The sequence below is a fragment of the Brassica oleracea genome, chromosome C7, assembly GCF_000695525.1.
Source record: "Brassica oleracea var. oleracea cultivar TO1000 chromosome C7, BOL, whole genome shotgun sequence".
NCBI classification, from domain to species: domain Eukaryota; kingdom Viridiplantae; phylum Streptophyta; class Magnoliopsida; order Brassicales; family Brassicaceae; genus Brassica; species Brassica oleracea.
Genome location: NC_027754.1, coordinates 35,372,638 through 35,382,408, shown reverse-complemented (window position 1 = coordinate 35,382,408; position 9,771 = coordinate 35,372,638). Strand labels below are relative to the sequence as shown.

Here is a 9,771-nt window from a genome sequence, read left to right as displayed (position 1 = left end):
TTGGGTCGCATTATGTTCGAACTGTAAAAACATAGGAGTTAAATAAGCTCAAGGTGATGATATTCTGAAAAGAGAATGAGCGTGTACCTGTTTTAAGTTTAACGTCGAACGATGTGGAAGAAGAAGAAGTGGAGAAAGTAAAAAAACGGAGACATTACGAACAATTAATTTTTAAACAATTTCAAATCCCTCCAAATAAGTAAATTAAATTAATATATCTTTCCTCATTCATCCCTCCAAATAATTAAATTGTAATATATATTACATTATATTAAATTGTATTGATGTGTTTTACGTGATCACTTATTTTTATAATTGTTTGCTTTTTCTTCTAGATAACAGAATAATAATAATATAAAATATTGTAAAGGTAGAAAATATAATTTATCTCTATACTATATAACATGAAAATGATTAGTTGTTTAGGGTTTTAACAGAGCATCTTTGTTTGGGAGTTGCATATGATTCAATAGAGAAAAACAAACGTTTAGAGATTATAATAAAAATTAAAGTCAGCTGATCTAAAAATAAATAACAATTGATAATAAATAATTACATACATAAACCTAGAAAAGAAACACAATAGCACATATACTTACTTTTCTTTGAATTCATTTATCTCAGCAATGTCAGAATTAATGAACAACTTTGTTGAAGCTTTCCCACTTTGGATCGTGAGTTTTCCTTCAAAAACAAATGACAGACATTAATATTTGTCTGTTTTAATAAAAGTATAGTAATATGAACAGATTTACCATTATAAATATTAATTTTCATAAGACTGCAAAGCAGAACTATAGCTCCACCAAAAAAGGATTGAACATAGGAATGGATGTCTTCAGCATATTTTTCCTAAAATACACAATTAATGATTGAATCACTACAAAAAAAACATGTTTTAAAAAACGGTCAATATCAATACACTTTAAAAAGCATAGTTACAAATTTCAAGAAAACTTACCCACAATCCTTGAGTTGAAGATTTAAAATTTTACATGGAGCATTACGAACTGTAATTTCTTTCAGATCGCAAGGTCCAACAATTTCTCCAATTACATCTGTGGAAACAAAAAAGATTTCATAAATACATGAAACAAAATCTAAACCATTATATATAACTGTCGGTTAAATCACATACCTACAAAAACTTTCTCATCATGCTTCTGTGAAAGAAGGTCATCAAAAGATATGCAATTAAAACGAAGTGAATCGTTTGGAATCTTCTCTAAATTCTTCTTAACGTGTGTTGACCAAGTGAAAAATATCTTGAAAGGATGTGGTGTTCCTCTGTAATTCCCGAGATTAGGAGACAACTTAAAGTTCATCAGAATACAACATTTTCCTTCTCCCAAATCGTCCTCGAACTTGGATATCAGTTTTCCTCTAATGCAAGCTTGTATACGATCTCCCTGTTAGAACATGATAGAACCATTATCAGAAGCATATAAACATAAACAACTCAGGATTCTATTATGTACCTTATCATATAAAAGTATTAAATCGATTCCACCAGCATCTCCAGGCTTAACGCCATTCTGAAATCGCCACATACGGACTATTCGAACCTTAATTTTCCAGATTTCGTTTTCAGAATCTGGCTTTAACTGAGCAACATGAGTGAAGGCAAGCTTCATCTTGCTCATAGCTAGAACAATACCTGAAAAAAATTAAGATTAGAGTCGGCAATTTGATATAGAAAAAAATGGGAAAAGAAATTCAAGATTGCAGATTATAAAATCAGAAAAATCTAAAAGGTCACTATACCTTTTGCTAAAACGATAGTGGGTTTTTTTCCGGCGATAGGTTTTCATATTTGTATATATAAGAGAGGTAGTTGATGATAGAGTATCAGATCGTGAAGTTGATGGCTGGATTTACGGGATAGTGGGGAAGAAGGTGAAAGATATTGTGCTTGAAGAAAAAAATAAAATAAATTAAGAAATAGTTTTAGTGGAGAAAAGTTGTACTCAGATTTCCAAACTAAAAAAGGGAGTTGTCACGTGTATTGTTTGTTTTTAAAGTAAACAATTTTTTCAAAAAAGAAAATTTTAAAAGACAGGTGTCAATCACAGAAATGTCAATTGACTTCTGCTTTATTGTATAAAAGATTAGTACAAAAACCATGAAGTTCTTAGGTTTCTTATAAGTTACATTATTCATTTACACAGAATAAATTACATGTTACATTATTCATTTGCACAGAATAAATTACAGTATCTTTTTGTATGTATACGCAACGTATTTTGACATTTTGTACAATAAATTGAGACCAGAAAGCTGCGCTGGAAAGAAAGAAAGAGTTGAATTACAGACTAGACTTGAAATCCAATAAGAAAATGTAAATGAAATCCAATAAGAAAATGTAAATGGGTTCATTGTTGTATTATATGCACACAAATATTAACTGTGGAGGGCCTAGCCCAAAAGGATGATTTTAAAACATATTTTCAACCACATAATTAGACAATCTTGAATCTTGCTAGAACAGTTTTGTAATTTGGGCATATCACCAAAATTAGGATTAGACAACAGTAGAATTAGGCATGGGCATAATATCCGTAACCCGAAATCCGAACCGAACCCAAACCGAAAAACCCGATCCGTATCCGGTCCGAAATATAAAAAATATCCGAATGGGTCTTGTAAGGTGGTACAAAACATATTCGAACCCGAAGTGTTATTAACCGAACCCGAACGGGTAACCCGAAAAACCGAAAAAAACCGAAAGATCCGAAGAAACCGATCTGAATGTCCAAAATAATATACAATATAATTATATGAAACATGAATAAATAATTCAAATATTCAATTTCATATTTATTTTGATATGTTATTTAACAATAAGTATTTAAAATTTAAATAACTACCTTAAATGCTTAATTATATATAAATAAATATATATTTCTTCTGTTTTACTTTTAAATTTTAGATTTTATTTCGGGTATATCCGAACCGATCCGATACAACCCGAATCCAAATGATATATGATTACTTTATGGGCTCTATGATATGATACAAAACCGATCCGAACCCGATGTGTTATATCCGAACCCGATCCGTACTTGCAAATTTACTAGAGTAGGACCTAGGAGGTGTTATAAAAAAGAACCGAAATCCGAAAATCCTGATCCGAATGCCAACGGGTACCCGAACGTACATGCCTAAGTAAAATCCTTATCTAATTTCAGTACCCGATTTGAACCTCTACAGTTTGTAATGGAGCGACCGGTGTAACCAGTGTACCAAATTATATCAAAATAGCGTTGGGTAGGTGCGGAGAAAACTGGATAGAGTTGGTGGGCCCGTTGCACACTAGAGATGTGTGATATGGAGTTGGTGGGTCCGTTGCACACTATTAGAGATGTGTGATATACAACTAACACCATTAACCCTGCTTAATTTTTTTCTTTTTTTTTTTAGTTTTTTCTCTGATTAAAAACAAAAATTTAAAAACGAACCAATCGTGGTTCGTCACGTGTCAGTGGAATCCGCGAAACAGCTCAAGCATCGACGCCAAATCTGGCGTTTTTAGCGCTCTATTTTCTTCTTACATGGTAGATTCCACCAACAAGCACTCCATCAAACACCTGCATTGATGGTGCTCTAATGTTTCATCCTTCTCTTCCTAAAATCTCATCGAAAACTCTATTTGCCGAAATAAACCTCTATTTTTACTCTAAACTTTTCAAAACAAAAAAGAGTTAGAATATTGTATGGACAATGTGTAACACTTGAATTTTGGTAGCTGCTACTCCCAAATCGTCTGGTAACGTAATTTTGGCACTAGGCAAGTTGGCAATTACAGTTGCAACACAATTGTTTTAAGCAATTTGATCTTTGGGCACATGTGAATCATGTGTGTATAGTTTATTTTAGAAAAAATAGTTGTCGTGGTTTAGAACACTTTATTTAGTGTTTTTCAATTTTCTATATTTGCTGTGTGCATTTCAAAATGTTTTAAAAATAATTGTGTGTGTGAATCACTTTGCATTCATTATTGAATCATCAGTAGCCCTTCCGTATAACACTTTAAGAATCCAAAACAGTTGAAAAAACTGAAAAAAATCTACAGGATAATCGAAAGTTGAAAAGATCACAAATATGTTTTGTTTTTCATGGTATTTCGTGAGTTTTTCATAATTATTTTGAAATTACTATTATTTGATCGTGATATTTCCATTGTTTTACAAATGTTATTTATTAGTGAATTGATCATTTGTAGAATGTCATGGCATGTAAATGACACCACTCATAAGAGAAATGTTTTACCTTAATATGGACAATGCAATTATGTTGCTTATTGAGGTATTGTATAGTGTTTTTTTCATAGAATACAACTTAATTATCAATAATTTTCTTAACAATGACAATGATAATACCAATATCTGACTATAAGATTATGTCGTCACAATTCAAAATGGAAAATGATATATTTATTTAGAAGTTGTTCATGTAATCAATGCGCTGATAACTTGTCAAAAATAAAAATCATATCATCACTTCAATGGAGTTTGTACACTGTTAATTGGTCAAAAATGTTCAATATACTTATTAACAGTGGCAGAATTTCGATTTCAAGAGGTTGTGATTACAATTTTTGGTATATGACATGTGTTGTAATCCCTCTAAATAGTCACCTCAAAAACATCATCCATCTCCATGGTTCACAACCTGACCAACACAAATTGATATCTTCTAAAATCAATATATACAATAAAATTTGATCGGTTCACAAAAAACTGAAGTTTTAAAATGTGGATTCATTGAACTCATGTACACAAATCTGAGGTTCATATTATACTCAATTTATGTTATCTTGTACAAATTGGGCAAGTTCTTCCATATTAAACTAATTACATTGAGGATATTGAATAGTTTTTAAAACTGTTCAATAGTTCCATTAAGAGTGTTGAAAAAATTGTGAATATTATATAGATTATTTGTACTTAATCTTTTCAGCTAGTTGAAATTTTAAAAATGTGGCTCATATCAACAACATTTCACTAGATTATTGGCTTTTGAAATTGTTATTTTTTATTCACCTAATGATTTCAAACATATTATTCAAGATTAAATTTTTATTTTTGTGTGTGTTTATAAATAGAGATCTCTTTTGTTTAATTTGGACACAAAAAAATAATTTATTATTTTCTAATAAATTTTGCTTTTATTTTTTATTTTTTTTTGTAAGGTAGAGTCCAAAATATATAGTCAAAAAATTAAAATCTATGTATATATTAAATAAAAGAAGATGAATAGAGTGTTGATTTTTTTAAAAAAAAATCATTGTAAATGCATAAAAGTTGAATGTATATTAAATGATTATGTATAAGTGAGAAAAGATAATGTGAATATTGAAATGTAAGAAATAAGGTATTGAATAGATAAATCAATGTACATGGTTTAATCGAAAGTCTTAAAAATGTCAACTAAATTAGTCACTTCGATTATGATTTACTTAAAATTACTATGATAAGTCTGATAAAATGAGTTTCTATTGCGATGCTAGATATATTTTTCCAATATTGCACAAGATTGTAATATCCGATCATGGGGTATACTTTTTTTTGTGAATTTTGTTCACTCTTCATAGAAACTGAAGTGGAAACCTTCTAATCTATCACAAGAAAACTGATAATCGACAATAAAACATTTGCGTCATGTTTTTAATCTTATTTTATATTTGTAGAAGGTTAGATTATTATACACCAAAAGAAAAGGCTTCAAATTCTACACACTTTTGAATTTCAAGCTGCTCACCCAAATTTCTCATATTATTTCAAAAGGTTTGTTGAATGTGTAATATGCTCACTCAGGACTTCCGTCATCTTCACGTCTACTCTTTCCAAAGCTACCACATCATAAACCCAAACCCAATGAAACAAGTCCACGTGTGAAAGCGTGCAGAAAAGTCAAGCACCACTACTGCCACCTCTTTTAATTTCACCAAACCTACTTGCTCTGTTGCTCGTCCACGCAACCGCCACGATATGGCTCACAGTAGTACCGGGACCAGGGGTACTATCGTGGTTTCTACAATCCATTAGATCACAATGACGCATTTGCCCCCGACATCTGTGAATTTTCGGTGCTTTATTATAAGAGCATATTGAACGGAAAATTTTTAGGACGTAATTCTTATCGGAATATAAGAACTCGTCTTTTAAATTTTAACTAAAAAAGCTAAGAACCGATTCTTAAATATCTTATTTAAAAACTAATTTTTAGTTTTTTTTAATTAATATTTAAGAGAAAACTCTCATTAAACATACTCTAAGAGCATGATTATCCAGAGTACTTAGTGGGTTTCTTAGTGCGTGGATCCTCATAAAACCTTTAAGGATCGGTTACAAAAACTACTAATTAAGAATCGATCTAGTGAGTTTCTTACACTGTTCGCGGGCCCCACTGACACGTGACGGTCTGCGATTGGTTTGCTTTTTAATTTTTTTTTTTTTTTTTTTTTTTAAAACTAATTGGGTTTCTTCGGGATAATCATTGCACGAGACTTTTGGTTTAAAGGTTAACGTGTCGGCGTATCTTTTCTTCATTTTTTTCACTATATATTTCTTTATTTATCAAAACACCTTTTTCTGCTGTAACAAAAATATATATTTTAAAAAATCCTCGATAAGAAGAAGAACACTCTTCTTCACGAATGTGCTTCTTTCTTTCTCACTCTCTCATCTTCTTACCTTTTGAAGATTTCAACATTTGAAAGTCGAGTTTCTGAATCCAAATCTCTGACAATGGAAGCAAACCAGTTATATGGTTTGTATCTACTTTTTGTTCTGTTACCGTCAGTGACTTCGCCAGTGACATCGGACGAGGTTGTTTCTTGTACAATGTGTTCTTCCTGCGACAATCCCTGTAATCCCGTCCAATCATATCCTCCTCCTCCGCCTCCTTCTCGTCCACCACCGTCACCATCAACAACCACCGCATGTCCTCCGCCTCCTTCTCCTCCGAGCTCCGGCGGCGGTGGTGGCAGCTCTTACTATTACCCTCCTCCCTCTCAGTCCGGTAGCGGAAAATACCCTCCTCCATACGGTGACGGTGGTCAAGGCTATTACTACCCTCCGCCGTATTCAGGCAACTATCCTACGCCGCCTCCGTCGAACCCTATCGTCCCTTACTTCCCGTTTTACTATCATACGCCACCACCAGGTTCTGGTTCATATCGGTTTATGAGTTCTTATTCTATTATGTTTGCTCTTTTCGCCATCTTCCTCTGTTTAGTGTGACGGAAAATACGTCGGAGTTCGCCGGAAAATTACGAAGAAACATCAAAATAATGTGGCAGATCGGTAGATCTACAATAGTCTTTGAAGGCCTTAAATATCTTTGATCATGGAAACTAGATGTTGGATCAAATGATTATCTTTTACTTTCTGCGATCTGTCAAACTTTTTTTCTTTTCTTGACAATTTGTATTTACATTTTTCTCTTGTTAATTAACATTTTAATTACTCGCTATTCAGAAATACAATAAATAAATGTTACTTTCTATCCACTATCTTTTTACACTCCTCCATCCTTACCACTGTTTTGTCGGTCGAGCTTTATTTCTGCTGAAAATACAATTTATATCCCATTATTCGTTAATTAACTAATCCTGTCGTTTTTGACGAGTAATACGGTTTTAGTCAAACAATTACTGTAACGGTATCTATTAATCAGCTAAGTTCACGGCCACTTGTATGTGTTTAATCATTGTATTAGTTTATATCACATGTGATTGTCGTTAAACCAGAGTATATGTTATTTCAATAATTGTGTAATCACGCCGTTGGAAATTCGAAATACACATGCAAAAAAATATTATGGCCAGCTTTGCTCCAACACATATCTATCCGTTTTCTGAACGTAATATTCTCCTTTGTTTCGGTGAGGCTGGGGAGATTTATACATACATGACCTTCATTTATGAACTTTATTAAATAAGCCGTTAAACCTACAGAAACCATTAAAATACGATACCCAACATAAAAAGAGAGACAGTATATATAATGGGCGGATCTAGAACTGGATTTAAACGGGGGCACTTAACATTTTTCATTGCATTTTGTAATTCAATAGGGGGCACTGTCACTTATTAATCTTAGTTAAAGAAAATGAAGAATTAGATGGGGGCACGTGCTCCCGTACGTCTCTTACTGCGTCCGCACTAGTGGCTATTAACCAAAAAGCATTTGTTGAACAGTGAGACAAAGATCAATGGTCTGTCTCACAATAATTGGTTTTGTTGAATGTAGGCCTGAATTTGGGCCTCCTGGTAGGAGCATTGGTATAATGTTGCAGACACTCTGACTCGGTTAGAGTGGGTCAAACTAATTCAGAGATTTAACTTTGTTTGGTTAAGGTCGATGTTAGACGGTTAGGCAAGGTGGTTAGTTTGGTTTAATTATTAAAACCGGACCCTTATATACTTTGTTAAGATAATATATGAACATTTGATCGTGCATTTTTCTTTGTTCAAGTGTAAATTTCTGAGGGAGTTTTTGCCGAGAGCTACGCAGGACAGACCCCTAATCAGCAAGATTATTGTATGCTAAAACTATTAAAATTATTTGTGAAAAGAAAAATTAGTAAGACATATGCGAAAAACTAGCCGATTGACATCCATAACCCATAGACCATAGTATTCAAATTTTCTTGGAAATATGTTGGCATATTGTTGGAGTGATCAAGTCATGCTAATGTTGTGAAAACTAATAATTTTTAATTTGCGTGCACGACTATCATTCTCTACTTCAAAAATCAACCTACCAACGTGCATGGCACGAGTTCCAAACTCAAACGTCCTTCTATACTACAACGGTTATACCATAACTTCCTAAGATTATAAACTCACGTTACACTCTCAAGCGGTATGCCTACTAGCAAAACGTATTTCGCCAGCTGGAAAATATTATGCAACATCACAAACGCCAAAACGGAAACACCTAAATGTTGCGTTTCCTTCTCAGCTTTCTTTAATGACTCGAGCATCCCTTGTAACACCTGCGCATGCATGCGGTTGCGTTTCCGAAACGCGACGCACCTGCAGCGCTGAGTCTCCCCCGCTATCATCCCTCCAGACGCTCTTTTATTATCTTTCGGAAACAGAACCTCTCTTACGGTTGCGTTGCGTGGAGCGCACACAAACACAAGACCATCCCTAATCCGATGCCGTGTGGTGACTAGGGGTGGGCATATCGGTTTAGTTTTGGGTTCGGTTTGGTTTGGTTAATTTGAGTTTTATAAAACTCAACCCAATTAAAACCAAAGTAGCTTTGGTTTGGATTCGGTTTGGGTTTAGTTTGGTTCGGTTAGTTCGGCTTGGTTTAGATTTAGTTTGTATGAAACAAAAAACAGTTTAAAGCTCGATGACCAAACTCTTAACCACGTCAAAGGAAAAAATACATAATAAGCAAAGAGCAGACTATTTGTAATCTAATTAGCGTAACAAAGAGTTGTAAGCATTTCAAAACCTATTAACTAAAAGAGTATTTGCATCTACATTTTTGTTTTTATTGATCCTATAATAGCTTTGTTACATAATTTAGAGAATGAAAATTGGAGAAGATGAACGAAACGAGATTGCTACGATTTAGATGCTTATAGTTTTTAGGTTTTGTTTTCAGTACAATCTTTAGGTATTAGGATTATTTGAATCATATTTGGATTTTTTAAAAAATATATGGAAGTTAAAAAAAAATGGAAAACAAAACTTTAACTAAATTTTACAATATGTTAACATATATATATATATATATATATATATATATA

The 9,771-nt window shown here is 32.9% G+C and overlaps 1 protein-coding gene across 1 annotated transcript; it reads left to right on the top strand.

The window, feature by feature from the left end:
• The first annotated feature begins 6,600 nt into the window (after nt 1–6,600).
• Nucleotides 6,601–7,476, top strand: LOC106303720 (proline-rich antigen homolog). The gene has a single exon (XM_013740027.1). The coding sequence runs from the start codon at nt 6,750–6,752 to the stop codon at nt 7,242–7,244; it is 495 nt and encodes a 164-aa protein (XP_013595481.1). The 5' UTR covers nt 6,601–6,749; the 3' UTR covers nt 7,245–7,476.
• Nucleotides 7,477–9,771: the final 2,295 nt, after the last annotated feature.